This window comes from Scyliorhinus canicula, chromosome 2 (genome assembly GCF_902713615.1).
Source record: "Scyliorhinus canicula chromosome 2, sScyCan1.1, whole genome shotgun sequence".
In the NCBI taxonomy this organism is placed as follows: Eukaryota; Metazoa; Chordata; class Chondrichthyes; order Carcharhiniformes; family Scyliorhinidae; genus Scyliorhinus; species Scyliorhinus canicula.
The window spans coordinates 80,766,145-80,788,511 of record NC_052147.1 but is presented as its reverse complement, the minus strand read 5'-3'; the positions used below and the strand labels follow the sequence as shown (position 1 = coordinate 80,788,511).

At 47.0% G+C, this 22,367-nt stretch overlaps 1 protein-coding gene across 5 annotated transcripts in view; it reads left to right on the top strand.

The window, feature by feature from the left end:
- Nucleotides 1–22,367, top strand: part of akap6 (A kinase (PRKA) anchor protein 6) — a 711,546-nt gene that overhangs the window by 214,775 nt on the left and 474,404 nt on the right. For all 5 annotated transcript variants that reach the window (XM_038781180.1, XM_038781196.1, XM_038781187.1 and 2 more), the window contains one exon: nucleotides 10,102–12,111. In XM_038781180.1, coding sequence (XP_038637108.1) covers nucleotides 10,102–12,111 — 2,010 coding nt within the window. The remainder of the gene's footprint in view (nucleotides 1–10,101; nucleotides 12,112–22,367) is intronic.

Genomic DNA, 22,367 nt, shown 5'->3' with positions numbered 1-22,367 from the left:
TCCTGGGGGAAACTACCCCTCCAACCTTCACCTACACCTTTTCAGCAAAATCCCACCCAAAACCTGGTAAAAAGAGCTATTTTCTGTGCCTTCAAGCGGGAGCTGCCCTGTGTGTGACCACTCACACCATGGGCACCACCGGAAGTCGTTGTTGTACAACTCAACCCCACATTCAACCACAGGGTCACACCAGCTGAGCTGCTCATGGGCCGTTGGTTGAGAACCTGATTGTGTTTCCAAATGTGGCGGGGAGGCTGGAGACACGTCAGGCCTTCCTAAAGAGTCAGTGGTCAGAGCCGAGAGGTGATAGATCGTTTTGGGTGGGAGTTCTCCTTTGGTTTGAAACTTCTCTGTCGGTTCACCTTGGATGGGTTGTGGCTCAGTCAAGGCCAGTGTTTTTTGTGGTCAATGTTTTATGAAGACCATCAAAAACCATATTGACCACCTGAGGAGTCGAGGTGTGTCGACCCCTGACATGGAGTCGTCAAGTCCAGTGAGCATTGTGAATATTTCTGTAACTCGCTCTAGCGAAATGACGCCAGGGACTCCCATTTATGTTCAACCTGCTGTGCTTGTCGAGGCCAGTGAGGTTGGTTCACCTGAACTATCATTGACTATTGACCACTCGATTGTCCAAAAGAATACATAGAACATACAGTGCAGAAGTCTGCACCAACCCACTTAAGCCCTCACTTCCACCCTATCCTCATAACCTAATAACCCCTCCTAACCTAAGGGCAATTTATTATGGCCAATCAACCTACCCTGCACGTCTTTGGACTGTGGGAGGAAACCGGAGCACCTGGAGGAAACCCACGCAGATATGGAGAAAACGTGCAGACTCCGCACAGACAGTGACCCAGCAGGGAATCGAACCTGGGACCCTGGCGCTGTGAAGCCACAGTGCTAATCACTTGTGCTGACCGAATGCCGAGCCTGTGGCTGGGCTATGGAACGCGAGGACCCAGACGTCTCTGGACCAATGAATTTTCTTTCCTTGGGTGTATCTGTTAACCATTGTAAATGATGTACTGAGTTTGGGGTAGTGTTTCAAGAGACCTAAGGGAAGAGAGATGTAGTAGCGTGGCCCCTTTATGGGGTCAATTGTGTAGCAGCACACAAACTCCTATCAATAGGAAGATTGCATAGGGCCTTGGGAGCAGGTCCCTAGTCAGTGTGGACGAGGGAGCTGAAGTGTAAAGACCTGTTGTACAATGTTCTGTGCCTGTTAACTAACTGCCTTTGCCTTTCATCGATAAACCCTTTTGTTAACTATTGGAAGCATCCAGTGCATGTCTCGAGCCACCACAGCCAGTCAAACCTATTCCTTTAACATATGTTCATATTGTTGCAGCTACATAAGGTATAATAGTTGGATTAACTTAGCCTTCTTTATTTTTTGATGATGATAATAGAACTTGGAATAAAGTATCATGAAGAAAAAAAAAATAATTTATTCTTCGTGGCCATCTGAAATAAAACTTTAAAAAAACAAATATAAAAGATGTGAACCACTATTATTTTTAATACTGCAATGTGAACCATAGAATTACTACAGTGCAGAAGGAGGTCATTCAGCCCATCGAGTCTGCACTGACCCTCTGAAAGAGCACCATATCTCGGCCCACTACCCTACCTATCCCCGTAACCCCACCTAACCTGCACATCCTCGGACTGTGGGAGGAAACCGGAGCACCCGGAGGAAACCCACACAGACACGGAGAGAACGTGCAGACTCCGCACAGACAGTCACCCGAGGCTAGAATTGAATCAGGGTCCCTGGGGCTGTGAGGCAGCAGTGTTAACCACTGTGCCGCCCTGGAACATGTTCCTCCACTTTTATCACTGTTCTTTGCCATGTCTTGTAGAACAGTATTAAAGTTCTGCTGCCCGTCACAAGTGTGTATATCGAAGATGATGTGAAGTTAATTAAATGTGCTATGCACATATTTAAATCAGATAAGTGATTGGAATCAATTCACATAAAACTTCAAGTATGCAATTAAAGGGAAGGGAACTCGAGATTTTCCTCAACTGCAAATAAATGACTTCATAGTTTGTAATTAGATTCAACACCACATTGATTTATTGTGCAGGATCTGAATATTCATACAAGTTATCGTTTGAAAAAAAATCTCATTGATTTCAGTGTTGTGACAACATACTTGTGTGGTATTCAGTTATTAAGATGGTGAGGGGACTTCGACTGGCGTGACTGGTCGCACATTTGGTGGCTCCTGCTCAAGGTGGATTGTTTTGGCCTTTCCCCGCCCGAAGGGTGTGGTGTTTGAGGGCAAAAGATGCAGTAGACACCACCAAATGGCTGGTGTCCACGGTGGAGGCCTTGGAGAGTGAAGGTATTGGTAATGGGGGAAGATGCCCAGGCATTGGGCTCTCTATGCAGACGGTGGCCGAGGGACAGGGCTTCCCTGTAACAGGCAGCTCTGTACCAGCGCCACCTGGACATTGCAGCGGTGCTCCTGAGCTTGGCCCACTCACAACAGGTAATGGCTGAGGGCATCGTCGATATTGCCCAGGCGCTGGCTGACCACTAGTCCCAGAGGGGGTGGCACCGTCACTGAGTGATCTGGCACAGTCCCAGAGGGGGTGGCACAGTCACTGAGTGATCCGGCACAGTCCCAGAGGGAAGTGGCTCAGTCCCTATGCTACATGATCACTAGATGAGAGCGGACCTCCAGGACTAGCAGCACCAGCTGGTGGGGTAGCCCCCGAGTTTGCTCCTTGCACTCCTGTCCTATGGAGTAGCCTGAGGACCAATGGGCACCCCGAGGGAGGTGGTGATGATGGGGACCATGCTGGCAACTCCCACAGGAAAGTGCTGGAACACTATAGCACCTCGGAATCCACCCACTCCCCTTGTCCCTGGCACGTCCAAAGGGGAGATGGAAAGAACAGGGTGGCAGCACATCACCTGGGACACCTGAGCAATAGCCGGGCCCATCCAGGCCTGGTAGCTCCAGAGGACAGCAGCCAAAAGGGATCCAGGACACAGGACAGGATTCGCAACAGGCCGCCTCCACTCCTGATGTATCGCCTGGGGATCCACATAGACATAGCATTAGGGCCAGAAAGGTAGACACCAGTTAAGATGGCGCGGGTGCACCACTTAGGTCAGAGTTAGGGGCTGGGGCACAAACATTTATATTGATGTTCACTTGTACTTTGTTAAATGAACACTGCACAAATGTTCCAGCCTGCCTCGATGCTCATTCAAAAGGGTGTGAGGGATGGGTTGAGCTGGGCTGGGATGAGCTGGCTGCAAAGAGGGCGCTGTGGGGGAAGGACGGTGGGGTGCCACATGGGGGGCTCTTGGCAGGGGGAGGGAGGGTGGATGAGGGGAGAGATGGGCAAATGGGCTGGGCCCCCAGATTGGACACCGCACATTGCACAGGTACCCTGCCACTCCCCTTCCCTCTCGACCAAACCCTGCCAACCTCCCCCCCCCACACAACCCACCACGTCCCCACTTCTGTCACTCCAAGGGTTCAGTCGGACCGTGTGTTGGAATGGTAGCTCACCTGCAGGGATCACCCGGTGGACGGTGGAAAATGCAGCCATGGGCTGCAGATGTTGTCAAACGATGCGGAGAACCAGAGCTCATCACAGAGCGGGATATCATCATCCTCCATGCCATGGACCAGACCCGCTGTTACTGCCAATCCAGCGTCTGCACCTGCTGCTAGGAATCACGGAGCGGGGTGGGGTGGGGGGAGGGGGGGGGGGGGGCGCGGAGGTGCGTGCCGAGCTTGGTGTAGGATGGGTGATCATGGGTGGGGGGGTGGGATGGGATGTCCGTGCCAGTGACCAGGTCTCCTAGTCAGTGAACCTGGAGGTGATTAGGGCGTCTCGTGCGCGCCAGCCCTGATGCACACATTGTGCGGCTTCTGTGCCTGCCCAGGCCCCATGTCCTGCTCCATGTCAAGCCCTCCTCGCAATCCTCCCTGTCGAACAAGGCCCACCACTGAGCCTGCTCCCCCAGCACTTTGCCCCTCTGCTGCACTATGTTGAGGAGGACACAGCAGACCACCACAATGTGGGGAGACTCTCCTTCAGAGCGATCCAAGCACCCAAACCACAACTTCAGGATGCCGAGGCACCCTCGATCACGCCCAGGTCGCTGCATAGGTGTTGTTGTAGCAGGTCTCTGTATCGGTCTGTGGCCTCTGGATCTGCGTCATCAGCCACGATCGCAGCGGATATCCCCTGTCACCCAGGAGTCAACCCCTCAGCTGGGGGTGTGCCTTGAAAGTATTAGGAACCGTTGAGGGTGCCAGGATGAAGGTGTCTTAAACACTGCCTGGGCATCGGGTGCAGGCGTGCATGATATGGCACTCATGGTCACACACCAGTTGCACGTTCATAGGAACCCCTTTCAGTGTGAGAAGACTGGCCCGTTATGGGCCAGTGCACATAGGGCAACATGCATTATGTTGCTTACATTCCGAACCTGGGGCATCCCGCTAATGGCGGCGAACCCCACTGCCCGGGCATCCTGGTGAGCTCGCTCCACATTTAAATGTGCCGACTGGGCAGATAGGTCCTCTGTGATGATGCGGATGCATCTGTGCACTGAGGTCTGTGAGATTCCAGACAGGTCTCCATTCGGTGCCTGGAAGGACCCCGTTGCATAAAGGTTCAGGAGGACCATCATCTGCTACACAGTGGCCCTAGCTGGCACTGTAACCTTCCGCACATGCCCCCCCCCCCCCCCCCCCCCTCTCTCTTCTCATAGAATCATAGAATTTACAGTGCAGAAGGAGGCCATTTGGCTCATCATGTCTGCACCGGCCCTTGGAAAGAGCATCCTACCCAAGTCCATACCTCCATCCTATCCCCGTAACCCAGTAACACCGCTTAACCTTTTGGACACTTGGGGACAATTTATCATGGCCAATTGACCTGTACCACACATCTTTGTGACTGTGGGAGGAAACCGGAGCACCCGGAGGAAGCCCAGGCAGGCACAGGGAGAAAGTGCAGACTCCACACAGACAGTGACCCGAGACTGGAATTGAACCCTCACCTGGCTGTTCCCCCTGGCACTCTACCGGCCAGAGGCCCCAACGGTGCCCGGCACTCGGGGCCTCTGGCCCCGCCACCCGTCCCTGCCGGCAGGAGCACCGGTGGCTGGCCGTCCCATGCCAGCGGTATGCTCTGTAACCTCCATCTGCCGTCCTCCTGTAGGGGCTACTGTGTGTGCCCCCCTTGGGTGGGTGGCACCTGGTTGTTGGATGGTGGGGGTGGCAAGCATGGGTGGTGGGGTGGAGGTACCCATATAGCCGGTGTCACTCTGTGCAAGCCCACGCCATGGTGGGCGGTCAGCGGGGTGGGCAATGGCGGTCCGTGCCTGGACACCCCAGTGCTGGAGGAGTCACCCCAATCCCACGGCCCAGCCCCTGGTCACTCCCCAGCCCTGGAACCCCCCCCTCTCTCCACACCCTCTGCCCCCTACCCACAGCTAGCCTTCTCTCTCCCTCAGCAGCCATGTGCCTGGTCCCGATTTTAAAACCACAAGTGAAGCTCGCCATCGGCAATTCATCCTGGCACAGGCGGAGAGCATCGCAGGAGCTCCGGAGAATACTGGGTCAGCCCCGTTAATGATATGCTCATGGCGTTTACTGTGCATACGTAATAGAACGCATTAACGCCGCTGTCAAGGCACCAGAGCATGGCTTGCTTTGGGCACCGGCCACAATTTCTACCTCACACGCGATTCTCCACTCAATCGTGTTTCGTGATTCCGGCATCACTGGACGGAGAATCCCTTCCTTTTTCTCTCGGAGATTCCACAAAAGTCTAATTTTTTCTCTGCCTCAGGTTTCTAAATTTTGTTGAAAAACTTCTGCAACAACTTATATGCATTAACCATTTTAAAAACAAAAACGCTTTGTCATACAATTGTCCAAATTTCTTGTGACCATTGTAACTTCACAGCAGGCTTGGAGGGCCGAAGGGCCTGTTCCGGTGCTGTACTTTTCTTTATTCTTTCATGAAAATGCATTTCAACCCCTGCCTCACTAAATTTACACACTAGACAAATATTCCTTGCGAAATCAAAACCAGGAATTAAAGTTGACCCACAGTCATCTTTGCCTGCTGCTCCCTGTTTGTACTCAAAACCTTTCTCTATCCAGTTCAGATTTCCTGGTTTTGCTCTCTTGAAATTCTAATTCAAGTTTTGCATTTCCCTTTTTCAAGTTTTTGCATTTCTTCTTCTCTTTCCAATTCAAGTTGCTTCATTTACAATTGAGCCCGAGTCAACTCAACCTGCGTTTTAGAACTACCTATTTCTTCCTTGAGGTTCAAATGTTGAGCTAAGACCTCAACAATTTCTAACTTTTTAGCATGTACTTTCAAATCTATTTCTAACTTTTCTCCCACCACTTTTAAATTAACCTTTGTTAACTGTTGCAAAGGCATTCAAAGACAAGTCCACTCTTTCGAACAATGCACACAACCATTTTTGACTCTTCAAAACGTAGATCATTCAGTGCAGTAGGAGACCATTCGGCCCATTAAGTCTAAACCACCCCTCTGAAAGAGAACCCTACCTAGGCCCAATCCCTCACCCTATCCCTGTAACCCCACCTAGGGTCAATTTAGAACAGCCAATCCAGCTAACCTGCACGTCTTTGGACTATGGGAGGAAACTGGAGCACCCGGAGGAAAACCATGCAGGCACAGGTAGAATGTGCACACGCCACACAGTCACCTGAGGTCGAAATCGAACCAGGATCCCTATCGCTATGAAGCAGCAGTGTTAACCAATGTGCCACCATGCTGCCCCAAAGTGCCAAAGGTCACTGTGAAACCTTGTCCGTTTAAACTTTGGAATATCCCAGAGTTCCTGTCTCTTGTTGAGCTCCGATGACAACTGTACAATAAGAACTAGAAAGCAGGTCTTGACTTCTTTGACTCCAAGTTTATTGTGTTCAGCAATCACTTCTCCAGCAACACCACAGTGCCACCTGTATCTCTTTAATATTTAGTGCAGTCTATTCAACAATAAGTGCAGCTTGTTGAACAATCGAAACCTGAATTCCAGCTTCTGTACTGGGAACATTAACCCTTTCCGAACAGCTCCTGCCTTGAAGAAAAAGAAGTTTATCTTTTAATTCACAATATAACATGAAACAAAAGTACATATTGTTTTCTGCAATAAATGCACCCTATTCCACCTTCTTGAAAGTTTTTTTTCCACTCACTTCCTTCTCGGAAAATATACCCCTCTTTAATAATTTCTAATGATTTCTTTGAGCTACCCCCTCTTTTTCCTCAAACTGTCATTGGTAACTGCTATCAACCCATTTAGGCTCGCTGTGTCAGTCCATAGTCTCTTTTCATTTACACATTTTTTAGAGTGGACATTCTCCCAAAGAGACTTATTGTCTATGTGACATTCGATAGGTGCTGTTGCTGAATATCCTGTTCAATTTAAAATTTCTGTCACGATCCTGGATATAAAGGTGTTGTATCTACTGCATGCACGAGGGGCAGTGTCTCTCCTGCCATTATACTTTTTCCTACTCTTCATATCTTTTTAGTTTCCCCTGCCAAAGGGCAACATTTACCTTTCTCCCCAGCAGAAAAATTATAAATCTACCCACACTCGAAAAGCCATCACTGAAATTAGCAGAAGGTGCGTCACTATAAACAATCCGTTTCAGTTGTCTCACCTCACCTAAAGATGGGAATTTCAAAACACAATTCTTCAATTTTAATTTCACTCATGTTTTATTTACTCGAACAATTTATCAACTTTAGGATTATTTATTTTATTGCTTAGTTCTAAAACATCAAAATCAAACATCAAAATTGTTTCATTAATAATAATAATTTTAATTATTGTCACAAGTAGGCTTACATTAACACTGCAGTGAAGTTACTGTGAAAAGCCCCTCATTGCCACATTCCGGTGCCTGTTCGGGTACACAGAGGGAGAATTCAGAATGCCCAAATGACCTAACAGCACGTCTTTCGGGACTTGTGGGAGGAAACCGGAGCACCCAGAGGAAACCTACTCAGACATGGGGACAATGTGCAGACTCCGCACAGACAGTGACCCAAGTGGGAATTGAACCCGGGACCGTTCCGTTGTGAAGCAACAGTATTAGCCAATTCAGCTACAGTATTAGCCAATTAAGCCACAGAGTTCCTCTTTTTCCCTTTTAGAAGCCTTCATAGCCTTTTGTGAGGCCTGACCATGAGTAATTGCTCTGGGGTAAATATTCTCCCAGGAAGGCTGCTGACTTTTAGTGACATGTGAAACACTCGGCCCGATTTCTAACCCAGTGTGTGTGAATGCACAAGAGGCCTGACTTCCAATCTTAAACTCCATTTTTAAACATAAATTTAGAGTACCCAGTTATTTTTTTCCAATTAAGGGGCAATTTAGCATGGCCAATCCACCTAACCTGCAGATCTTTGGGTTGCGGGGGTGAAACCCACACAAACACGGGGAGAATGTGCAAACTCCACATGCACAGTGACCCAGGGCTGGGATCTAATCCGGGTCCTCAGTGTTGTAAGCAGCAGTGCTAACCACTGCGCCACCATGCTGCCTACTGAACTCCATTCTAAGTCCGTTAATAAGAGTATTTTCAAATTCGCTACTGCCATCCCACAGAAAATCATCTTCATGCATCATAAAGATGCCCAAACGTTTCCCTCCATGGTGCCAATAAAACATTGCAGGGTCTGCTTTCAACTGAAGAAAGCCCAACTTTAATTGGTTTTGTTAATACCAAACTCTGGAGGTGTCATTCAACCCATACGGACATTTATTTAACATCCAGAGTACCTTCCTGTCTTTGGTCCCTCACTTGGAGGACAAAGAAAACTTTCTCTTTCAAGCTGATGTCCCTGAAAGAAAGCAGCTTTAATATCTATTGACTTGCATTCCCAAACATTTGTGGCTAACAGAGCCAACAAGGTCTTCAGAATAACCTTTCCTGCCGTTGGTGAATTTACCCCTACATGTGATCACTCAGGTTTTCTGCAAAGCCTTGTACCACCAGCGTGGCTTGGGCCTTATAAGTTCCAGCAGGACGCACCTTTTCTGTGCTTAACCATCCATGTTGTCCCCTATCTGGGACCTCCGTGTCCATCCCAAACTTTTTTCAACTTTACAGCTCTTGTAGTTTTGCATCTTTTATTAATTTATCATCTGATTTGTTGGAAGCCACGAAGACCACTCAATCATATGGGCTTCTTCTCCTTATAGGGCAGCATGGTAGCATGGTGGTTAGCATAAATGCTTCACAGCTCCAGGGTCCCAGGTTCGATTCCCCGCTGGGTCACTGTCTGTGTGGAGTCTGCACGTCCTCCCCGTGTGTGCGTGGGTTTCCTCCGGGTGCTCCGGTTTCCTCCCACAGTCCAAAGATGTGCGGGTTAGGTGGATTGGCCATGCTAAATTGCCCATAGTGTCCTAAAAAGTAAGGTTAAGGGGGGGGGGGGGTTGTTGGGTTACGGGTATAGGGTTGATACGTGGGTTTGAGTAGGGTGATCATTGCTCGGCACAACATCGAGGGCCGAAGGGCCTTTTCTGTGCTGTACTGTTCTATGTTCTATGTTCTATAACATTCCTAGTCTGTAATATATTTGTTGACCTTGTTAAGCTGCCTGTCCTGTCTTTTATCTTGTTCTGGATGGCTACTGCTTGATCTCCCCTATTGTTAATAACAATTTTTATAATAATCACATAATGCATTCCCCAACGAGGGTAGGTTTGAATGGGAGCCTGTGACTCAGCTAGGTATGGGCTAATCTCTTTGTCTCTGCTGCTGGCAGTTTTCCTTTCTGCTTAAACCTTTCAGATTGCTTCATTTTTGGGCGCCATTTCTGAACTCATATTTCTAGTATCTCCCTATCGTGACAAAATCCACAATGTTTTTTTAAGGCATTATACCTTCATTTCACATTTCTATATTTTGTGTATTTAGTGCTGTGTTGCCTTGTTGTATGTGACGTTTTGATATGCAGCACAAATATTAATTGAGAAGACACACTGGAATGGTGACAGATTTCAGAATGTGTATTTATTTTATCAAGGTTTTTTTTTTTGAAATTTTCTTTCTGCAGACGTGTTTGGACTCGCTGACTGAAGTTGATGATGCAGGTCAGCTGACCATTAAATGTTCTCAAGACTATTTTTCTTTGGATTGTGGGATCACTGCCTTTGAACTGTCTGACTACAGTCCAAGTGAAGACGTGCCCTGGGGCTCCGAGGCCACCATGACCTCCAGTTCAGCCACCAGGGCTAAACCAAAACCTTTTGGGCATTGGAACTCTGCTGATCTAGAAAAAAGCTTTCCAGAGTTGGTTCGCAGTATGGGGCTACTTACTGTGGCAAATGACCATTCCACTTCCAGGCACGAAGAAATTGAGACAATAGATGAAAGTCAGTTATCCCTCACAGATCATCACATGGATAAGAAAGGCTCGACAAACGCCAAGTTGTCATCAAAATCAACAAACCATCCAACCCTGTCTCAGCCTTGTCCTGCGGAGTGTACACAAACCCAAAAAGGAATTACTAAGCGTTCCAAACAGAAGGCATTTTCTCACACCAATATTGATGATCTGGAGCCCAGGAGACATGTCCAAGTGCATTCCTGTAGTGCAAATAGTAATCACTGTGAAAACTCCATACCAAAAAGACCAATAAAAGATTGTTTCAATTACAATGAAGAGTCTCCAACACAACCGTCCTTACCCAAAAGAGCTTTGTACCTATATGAAATTTCAAAAGATGATTTGGATGTTAGCTGCTGCAGAGTTCCCCCTTCTATTCTCTCGCACAATGCGGAAATGAGCAGAAGTACACCTTCGCTTTTTGATCATCCAGACAGGTCTAGACTTTGGCTGGATTTGGCTTCATCCTATCCAAGCTCCACGAATGCTATTGTCAGTCACTCATATGATGAGTTAAACAAAACAAGTGGTACAAATAATGGATACCTGAGTTCTCCTTCTCATTGTAATTTACAAAAGACTGCTTTAGGCCCGAACAAAACCTATGACCAACATCAAATAAAGTCTTCAGCTATTAGGAAGTCGTATGATCTTCATGATCTGAGGCAATCCAACAAAGAGTCTGCAAGGAGTCCCAGACAATACTATCGAGAATCTTTAGCACAGAGTACCAGTTCTTCTGTGCAAAAAGTACAGGATGACACTTCCTTATTGTCCACCAAGACATGCCCATATCAGCCAGGTACCATGCTTAAAAGTAATAGTTTACAACAATGCTGTCCTCCACATATAAAATTACCAACTGGTGAAAATAATAATAGTTCTGATTCATTTAATTCACGCCGTTTGGCTTTAAAGTGCAAGGACAGTAATGAACCAACAAATATGTCCTCAGGATATCAGTATCAGGTGGTTGATAGTGATTATAAAAAGCAGACACCTGTCAAACATGGTTCATGTGAATCAGTATTTGCACAGTTGCCTTTACATTCTCCCCAAAGTGTAACCCGGGCAGATTCTCCTGGTTTTATTCCAACAGTATCATTGCTGCAACAGCAACCAAGGACACAGAGTAATTCAAGGCAAAATCAAACCACTGAAAATGTTAAAGGTGACATTTGGTTTGGATCGAATGAATATCTGGCTCTTCCATCTCACCTGAAGGAAGCTGAAGTTTTGGCTTTAAAGCTGGAGAATTTGACAAAGATGTTGTCACCTTCGCCCACAGGCGAAGCACTTCAGAACATTGAAGATTGGGAGCTATCAGAAGCAAATTCAGTGACCGAGGCAGACCCATTATTTCACAATGGACGAAAGAACAGAAAATACCTCCCCACAACTGGAACAACATCCCCAGCTTCCTCAAGTGATATAGCTTCCTCTTTGGATGACAGCATTGCATCAGGTCCACTCAGCAATATCCAGTCGGATGATGAGTCATCAATAGCAGAAACAGATGTGAAACATAACATTATACCCCAATTCCCACACCATTGGTTAACCCAGATGCCAAAGAATGCCTTGGATAGTGATCCTCCTAAGTCAACTCTCATTCAACAACTACAGCAAGATATTCAGCGGAAACAGAATAACAGCGAAGTATGGGAGAAAATTGAGGTAAGCTAGCTAGTAAAGTGTAATTTTCCATTTAATTGCCATGTATTCCGTAATCGTTTGAACATTTATATTAGTTTGTGACTTTAAAAATGTTATTTCTTTAATCCTTCTGAACTTCAATCTGTTCATTGACAAATTAAATCTTGGTACAGGCAATTGAAACATTTCCAATTGTCAATAGAAGATAGTGCAGAAGGAGGCCATTCTGCCCATCAGGTCTGCACCGACCCACTTAAGCCCTCACTTCCACCCCATCCCCGTAACCCAATAACTCCTCCTAACCGTTATGGTCACTAAGGGCAATTTATCATGGCCAATCAACCGAACCTGCATGTCTTTGGACTGTGGGAGGAAACCGGAGCACCCGGAGGAAACTCATGCAGACACGGGGAGGATGTGCAGACTCCGCACAGACAGTGACCCAGTGGGGAATTGAACCTGGGACCCTGGCGTTGTGAAGCCACAATGAGATCCACTTGTGCTACTAAGTGTGCTACTGCCCACTAAGAATGTTAAGTTCTTTCAGATCACACACATCTGCTAGAAAAGTGGAAAATAACACAACTGATGTAGTCTCCATTTCTGCTTAAATTTCTATCATACGTTTCCCAACAAAGTGGCTTCATCCCATTTTTTAAAAAATAAACATTTTATTAAAGTATTTTTGGTATAATAACAACAACAAAATAAACAACATACATGAAACCATAAACATAGTGCAAAAGCCATTTACCTCTTGTACAGGTTCCACCCTTATTGCCTCCTACTCTAATTTAAATTCCTGTTTTTAACACCGTGGGCATGACGTCTGCAAACCCCTGCTAAAATCTCCTCTTTGGACTTTGGACATGCCCACAACATGTGGACATCCCATGACAGCACACCTGTCTCCACCTCAAAGAATCTGCTCATCCGGGCCACTGTCCTGTGAGCCTGGTGAACAACCTTAAACTGTATCAGGCTGAGCCTGGCACACGTTGCAGACGCATTGAATGTACTCAAAGCATCCGCCCATAGACCATCCTCTATCTCACCTCCCAGCTCCTCCTCCCAAATGCGCTTCAGCTCCTCGGTCGGCGTCTCCTCCGACCCCATAAGTTCCTTATAAATGTCCGAGACACTCCCTTCTCCTACCCACGCCCTGGAAACTACCCTGTCCTGAATCCCCCTTAGCGGTAGGAGTGGGAAGGTTGACACCTGTTTACGAAGGAAGTCCCGCACCTGCAGATACCTGAATTTGTTTCCCCTCGCCAACCCAAACTTCTCCTCCAACGCCCTCATACTCGGAAAGCTCCCCTCTATAAACATATCCCCCATCCTCTCAATCCCTGCTCTCCGCCATAACCGGAAACCCCATCCATACTTTCCAGGGAAAAACAGTGATTATTACAGATTGGGGCCCAAACCGATGCTCCCACATGCTGCCTCCATTGCCCCCAGACTCTCGGGGTCGGCACTACCACAGGGCTGGTGGAGTACTGTGCCGGCGGGAATGGCAGAGGCGCAGTTACCAATGCCCCCAAACTGGAGCTGCCTCCAGATGCACCCATGCCGATCCCTCCCCCACCACCCACTTCCTGATCATGGCTATAATTCGCCGCCCGGTAATAGTTACTAAAATTTGGCAGCGCCAGCCCGTGCTCTCTCCGACACTGCTCCAGCATTACCTTCCTTACTCGCGGGGTCTTGCCTGCCCAGACGAAGCCTGTGATCACTCTGTTGACCCGCTTAAAAAAGGACCGCAGAATAAAGATGGGGAGACACTGAAATACAAATAGGAATCTCAGGAGGACCGTCATCTTCACCGTTTGCACCCTCCCAGCCAAAGACAACGGATATGCGTCCCATCTCTGAAAATCGTCCTTCATTTGGTCCACCAGCCGGGCCAGATTCAATTTATGCAGCTGGTCCCATTCCTGTGCCACTTGGACGCCCAGGTACCTAAAGCTTCCCCCTACTAATCTAAACGACAGCTCTGACTTCATCCCATTTTCACATCCATTCTTCCATTTTACTATCTTGAAGTTTTCTATATTTTTCGAAGTGAAATCACCAGTTTAGTGCACAAATGAGTTGAGCCTGTCCAAACATTGTTTTTCATTCTTTCATGGGATGTGGGTATTGCTGGCAAGGCCTGCACTTGTTGCCCATCCTTAATTGCCCTTGAACTGAGTGATTAGCTGGACCATTTCAGAGGGACAGCTAAGAGACGACCACATTGTTGTGGGTCTTGAGGCACATCTCGGCCAGACCAGGTAAGGACGGTAGATTTCCTATTTGCTGTAACCTGTTTTGATACATGTTTATAATAAAATTCATTTTTAAAAAAGGATGGCAGATTTCCTTCCCTAAAGTTGCATTAGTGAACCAGATCGGTTTTTATGACAATGATAACATTATACTTTTAATTTCAGATTTTTTATTTAGTTTAAGTTCCAACATCTTGAATTCTTTGAGGAGGTAACTAAGTGTGTAGATGAAGGTAGAGCAGTTGATGTCGTATACATGGATTTTAGTAAGGTGTTTGATAAGGTTCCCCATGGTCGGCTTATGAAGAAAGTAAGGAGGTGTGGGATAGAGGGAGATTTGGCCAATTGGATAAGTAACTGGCTATCACATAGAAGACAGAGGGTGGTGGTGGATGGAAAATTTTCAGACTGGAGACCAGTTACCAGCGGTGTACCACAGGGATCAGTGCTGAGTCCTCTGCTATTTGTGATTTTTATCAATGACTTGGAGAAGGGGGCTGAAGGCTGGGTCAGTAAATTTGCTGATGACACCAAGATTGGTGGAGTTGTGGATGAGATGGAGGGCTGTTGTAGGCTGCAAAGAGACATTGATAGGATGCAGAGCTGGGCCGGAAAATGGCAGATGGAGTTTAACCCTGATAAGTGCGAGGTGATTCATTTTGGTAGAAAAAATTTGAATGCAGATTACAGGGTCAACGGCAGAGTTTTGAGGAATGTGGCGGACAGAGAGATCTTGGGGTTCATGTCCACAGATCTCTGAAGGTTGCCACTCAAGTGGATTGAGCCTTGAAGAAGGCCTATAGTGTGTCAGTGTTTATTAACAGGGGACTTGAGTTTAAGAGCCGCAGGGTTATACTGCAACTGTACAGGACCCTGGTGAGACCACATTTGGAGTATTGTGTGCAGTTCTGGTCACCTCGCTATAGGAAGGATGTGGAAGCATTGGAAAGGGTGCAAAGGAGATTTACCAGGATGCTGCCTGTTTTGCAGGATAGGTTTTATGAGGAAAGGTTGAGGGAGCTAGGGCTTTTCTCTTTGGAGCGAACGAGGATGAGAGGCGACTTAATAGAACTTTATAAGATGATTAGGGGGATAGATAGAGTGGACGTTCAGAGACTGTTTCCTCGGATGGATGTAGCTGTTACAAGGGGGCATAACTATAATGTTCAGGGTGGGAGATATAGGAGGGATGTCCAAGGTAGGTTCCTTACTCAGAGAATGGTTAGGGTGTGGAATGGACTGCCTGCTGTGATAGTGGAGTCGGACACATTAGGAACTTTCAAGTGGTTATTGGATAGGCACATGGAGCACACCAGAATGACAGGGAGTGGGATAGCTTGATCTTGGTTTCGGCGAGAGCTGAAGGGCCTGTTCTGTGCTGTGCTGTTCTATGTTCTATCTGCCATTGAAACCCGATATCCAAATCATTATTCTGGAGCTCTGAACTACGAGTCCGTGACAATACCACTACGGCACTGTCACCCTAAACATATTTTGTGTAGGACTTGGGCTCCTGGTCTGTATTTGATTAATGTTTGTTGCAGGTTTGCATGGGTGTTATCTCCTAAAAATAAATCTGGCTTTAAACTTCAAAATTAGATTGCACAACTTAACAGAGCAATTATATTGGCAGTTATAAAAATACAGCTCAAAGAACTTGCTCTTCTGTACAATTCTATACATCTCATATCCCTGGATATTCCTTGGATTTTCCCCAAAGTCGTCCTCAATTGCAGAAATTTTGGGACTGGCCCAAACTTATTTTCGTTGTGTTTCAAGTTATTTTTGTTGTGTTTCTTCTTGAAATGTGCCCATCTGCATACCTGAGGAAAATATGTAACTGCTAAGGGAGTAAGTACACCATGGTCCCAGATGATCATCGGCTGCTTTCCCCTTTGAGGGGATAGCTGACTGGGGATAATTTAACCTGAGGGTCACCACACCTCAGGCGAGGGGAAAGGTTGCGAATACGTCATTAATACGTCAGTCGGTGCGGGAATTGAACCCACACTGTTGGTCTTGCTCTGCATCACAAACCAGCTGCCCAGTCAACTGAGCTAAACCAGCCCCAACTGCACCCCCAAATCTTCTCTCCGCTCAGGAATTCATCATGTCCAAGTAACACTTTTATTATCAAATTTGGATGAAATGACAAAGTTACAATAAAATTAAAGCATTTTGTTCAATCAGGTGATAAAGCAGGTAATTTACATAACTGAGGCCACATATTTCACTGCAGACCATGAAAGTACAGCTTTCTGTGAGCTGCAAATATTTTCTGACCTCAGGTAGAACTTGGATAAACACAATTATTATCATACAATGGAAGCAATATATAGGGTAGAATTTTAAGGGTGCTGAGCCATTTACATAGATACATACATAGAAGATAGGAGCAGAAGGAGGCCTTTTGGCCCTTCGAGTCTGCTCCGCCATTCATCACGATCATGGCTGATCATCCAACTCCATAGCCTAATCCTGCTTTCTCCCCATAGCCTTTGATCCCATTGTCCCCAAGTGCTATATCCAGCCGCCTCTTGAATATATTCAAAGTTTTAGCATCAACTACTTCCTGTGGTAATGAATTCCACAGGCTCACCACTGTGTGTGTGAAGAAATGTCGCCTTATATCTGTCCAAAATGGTTTACCCTGAATCCTCAGACTGTGACCCAGGTGCTGGACACACCCATCATTGGTAACATCTTCCCTGCATCTACCCTGTCTAGTCCTGTTAAAATTTTGTAAGTCTTTATGAGATCCCCCTCATTCTTCTTACCTTCAACGAGAACAATCCCAACCTAGTCAATCGCTCCTCATATGACAGTCCCGCCCCTGGAATCAGTCTGGTAAACCTTTGCTGCACTCCCTCGAGAGCAAGAACATCCTTCCTCAGAGAAGGAGACCAAAACTGAACACAATGCTCAAGGTGCGGCCTCACTGAGCCGCTATATGATTGCAGCAGCACATCCCTGTTCCATACTTGAAACCTCTCACAATGAAGGCCAACATACCATTAGCCTTCTTTGCCACTTGCTGCACCTGCATGCTTACCTTCAGCAACTGGTGCACAAGGACACCCAGGACCCGCTGCACACACTCCTCTCCCAATTTACAACCATTCAGGTAGTAATCTGCCTTCCTGTTTTTGCTTCCAAAATGAATAACCTCCCACTTATCCAAATTATACTGCATTTGCCATTGATTTGCCCACTCGACCAACCTGTCCAGATCTTGCTGTAGGATTCCTGCATCCTTGTCACAATTCACCCTCCCACCTAATTTGGTACCATCTGCAAACTTTGAGATGTTACATTTTGTTCCCTCATCCAAATCATTAATATATATTGTCCAAGCACCGATCCCTGTGGTACCCCACTAGTTACTGCTTGCCAATTTGAAAAGGACCCATTAATCCCTACTCTTTGTTTCCTCTCTGCCAATCAGTTTTCTATCCACCTCATTACATTTCCCCCAATCCCATGCGCTTTAATTTTGCACAATAATCTCTTATGTCCAAATATGCCACATCGACTGGCTCCCCCTTGTCGACTGTACTAGTTACATCTTCAAAGGATTCCAACAGATTTGTCAAGCGTGATTTTTCCTTCATAAATCCTTGTTGACTCTGACTGATCCTGCCACTGCTTTCTAAATGTTCTGTTCTGAAGTCCTTGATAATGGATTCAAGCATTTTCCCCACTACCGATGTTAGGCTTACTGGTCTATAATTCCCTGCTTTCTCTCGACCTCCCTTTTTGAATATGGGAATGACGTGAACGACCCTCCAATCTGCAGGGACGGTTCCAGAGTCAATAGAATCCCGGAAGATGACCACCAAGGCATCCACTATTTCCAGAGCCGCCTCCTTAAGCACTCTCGGATGCAGATTCTCAGGCCCTGGGGATTTATCCGCCTTCAATCCCATCACCAGCACCATTTCTCTACTAATGTTGATCTCCCTCAGTTCTTCCCTCTCACTAAACCTTTCATTGTCCAGCATTTCTGGTATCTGTGGCGGGATTCTCCCCTAATCTGCGCGAACCACTTCGGCGTCAGGCCGCCCGGAAGGTGCGGGCTCCTCCGCACCTTCGGGGGCTCGGCCGGTGCCGAAGGGCTTGGCGCACCACCAACCGGTGCCGAAGGGCCTCCGCCGGCCGGCGCGAGTTGGCACATGCGCGGGAGTGCAGCATGTGCTGGCGTCATCCCAGCGCATGTGCAGGGGGTTTCTTCTCCGCGCCGGCCATGGCGGACCGTTACACCAGCCAGCAAGGAGGGAAAGAGTGCCCCCACGGCACAGGCCCACTCGTGGATTGGTGGGCCCCGATCGCTGGCCTGGCCACCGTGGGTTCCCACTGTCGCTGAAAAATTGGTACCAGAGAATCGGCAGCTGGCGACGGGGCTGCAGGGCGGGATTCATGCCGCACCCCGGTGATTCTCCGGCCCATCGGGGGGTCAGAGAATCCCGCCCCTGATGTCTGTCCTCTTTTGTGAAGACAGAACCAAAGTGTGCATTCAGTTGCTCAGCCATTTCTTTGTCCCTTATTATGCATTCCCCTTAAGGAGGTTTCTGTCTGTAGGGGGCCCACAATTCTCTTTGAAAATGAAAATCGCTTATTGTCACGAGTAGGCTTCAAATGAAGTTACTGTGAAAAGCCCCTAGTCGCCACATTCCGGCGCCTGTTCGGGGAGGCTGTTACGGGAATCGAACCGTGCTGCTGGCTTGCCTTGGTCTGCTTTCAAAGCCAGCGATTAGCCCTGTGAGCTAAACAGCCCCTCTTTCTCTTCACATACCTATAGAAACTCTTAGTGTCAGTCTTTTTGTGCCCTGCAAGCTTCCTTTCGTACTGTACTTTCCCATTCTTAATCATTCCCTTCGTCCCTCTTTGATGAATTCTAAACTGCTCCCAATCCTCAGAGCTGAATTTTGTTTTGACCAATCTGTATGCTTCTTCCTTGGATCGGATATTATTTCTAATTTTCTTTGTAAACCATGGATTGGCTCTCTTATCATTTTCCACCCGACCCGCTCCCGCCAGAGGCTGGGCCACTTTAGAGCCTTAATAGATGGGTTTCTAGACTGAGGCCCTGCCCACCCGAGCATGAAATTGTGCCTGGGTTCAGGCTGTTCCATTCAGTCCCCCAAGCCTCAGAACCTGGCAGGGGGAGAGTAAAATTCTGCCCAAAATTGATGCATAGACATAAAAGTGGAAGAAATGAGTGGTGACGACGAGAGCTGAGTGCAATGAGGAACGAGTGCTAATTTGGTACAGGTGGGAATTCAGAGCACAGGGGGAAGGAGATGCTAGTTTTTTTTACTTTAGCCTCCAGTAGCGAATGAGTGTTCAAAGGCATAAATTAGGCTGGTCGATGATTAGTTGGCAAGTTTTTCAGAATTTATTCCTCTAGGGACTGGAGTTTAAACTGGTATTGGGGGTACATCAAATTTATAACTGTTATAACCTGCACCTATCTTACAGGATAGGGATGATTAACAACCCTGTGGATCTTGCCGAGTACAAGCTCCCCCGATAAGGGACAGGGGACCCTTAACAATACTTGGCTTTGTGTAGAGTTGGCAGTAAGGCACCGACTAGAGAAGACCCAGTTGGGATGTACTGGAGCTGTACATAATAGTTTGTTAAAATAAAGTAAATTTTGTTTTGACCAAACATGGTGTGGATTCTTCGTTGTCCTTTACAAAAATAGCTTAACTTGTTAAACTACTTAATATAACTAAGATAACAGTTGAATGGCATTTCTAAACTTGAAACCTAATTATTTAAATAAAACACAATAAAGATGGCAGGGTGGGTGATGTGTTGCAGCTGCAGCATGTGGGAGTTGGTACACGTCAGATTGATCCGTGGTACCTATATCTACAGTTAGTGGCTCGTTATGATCTTGAGGGAGACAATTTATGTCAAGAGAAAAGTTTTGAACCCCCAATTATTTACTGAAGGAAATTGCACCGCAAAGTTTCGCTTTTTAAACAAAAACTTTTACTGTATTTTATCATAAATACTATATTTTATATTGAAACCTGAAAATCTCAACATCCCATTCCATTTTACTTCCATACAAGAGTTTCTTATACTTTCCAGGATTGTGAACATATTTTCAGTTTTCCTGGGACCAAGCCAGAATTGTAACAGAAATGTTACAACGCAGAAAGAAGCCGTTTGGCTTATTATGCCTGCACAGCTCTCAGGAATTCTTTTTAATTTTCCTCTGTTTCCTTCCAGAGCTTACTCACTGTCTCTCTGCGAGGATTTAATTGCCAAACTCTTCCATTGGCCTTACTAAGCAGATCTGACTATTAGAATTCCTCATGCATTTAGACATTTCACTTCAACCACTTTCCATTCCTTCTTTGTGACTGCAGATCAGGAACACCAGATCATTCCATTTTTAAAACAAATATTTTATTCCAAACACATTCAATAACAACAACCAAATATAAACACGTTTCAAACAGTTTGTCAATTATCCCCTTTTTCTCCCCTAAACTACAGCAACTTGCGGCAAATAGATCCTTCATTCAGGACAGAAAGAGCCTCCATCTTACATAGAACCCCTCTTCCGACCCCCTGAGAGTGAACTTCATCTTCTCTTTTAAACGTTCACACAAATCCCCCCGGCGCTGCCGACCTCCAACTCAGTAAGTTCCGCTGCCAGGCAATCAGAGAGGCGAAAGCCACGACATTGGCCACCTTCCCCCCAGCAGGTCCGAAGCACCAAACATGGTCACCAAAGGCGCAGCGACATCTTCACCCCACCATTTCTGTCAGAGTCTTGGCAACTGCTGCCCAGAAACCCCCCAACTTTGTGCACGTCCAAAACATATGAGCGCGGTTCACCAGCCCCCTCCCTCATCTCTCGCCTACATCCTCCACCTCTGGGAAAAACCCACTCGTATGAGCCTGAGTCAGATAGGCCCTATGCATCACCTTGAACTGTATGAGGCTCATGCTAGCACAGAGTGAGATCGAATTTATCCAGTGCATAATTTCACTCCAGGTACCCCCCCCCCCCCCCCCCCCCCCCCCCCCCAGCCAGTCACCAATCCTCCCCCCCAGCCCCTGCTCATCCTGAGTTATCCACTTATCCAACAGTGTGCGCTTTGACAGTTGAGAGACAAGGACTTCTCCTTGCATCCACAATCCCAGAGCTGTAAATATCTGAGCTTCCCCATGGCAGCTCGACCTTCCCCTGCAATTCTTCTAGCCTTGCGTATCACCCCTCCACGAATAGGTCCCTAACCCGCTCTATGCCTTCCGCGTATAAACTCCATCCATACCTTGCATCCATCCCTCCTGTGGTTCCCACATATTGGGTTCAGTACAGCCATACTCCCTATACCAAAGTGCCACCTCAACTGGTTCCATACTTCAAGAGATGACACAACAATGGGACTGACAGTGTGTCTACCCAGGTATAATGTGAACGGGGCCGTTGCCAGGGCCCTCAAGCTTGAGCCACACTTGAGGCCTCCTTCACCTGCACCCATTCTGACCCTTTCTTTCCCCCCCATCAAATAGAAACCTTGGCAAAACATTCACCTTCACGGTCTGTATCCTCCCCACCAGGACAGCGGCAGGGCATCCCACTTCTTCAAATCCACTTTGACCCCTCCACCAGACTGGCCAGGTTCCATTTACAAATTATGGCCCAGTCATGGGCCACTTGAATACCTAGAGACCGAAACCTTATCCTGGCCAGCTTGAATGGTAGGGTCCCAGATTTACACTCCGCTGTGCATTCACCAGAAATACCTAATTTTTTGCCACGTTCAGTTTATACCCAGACAATGCCCCAAACTTCCCTAGTAGGTCCATTATTTCCCCTTCCAGTGGGTTTGAAACATAAAGCAATAAATCATCAGCATACAGTGACACCCTATGCTTCCTACCTCCCCTTACAATGCCCTTCCAGATTCTTGAAGCTCGCAGCGCAATGGCTGATGCAATAGCCAATGCAAACAACAAAGGGGAAAACAGGCATTCCTG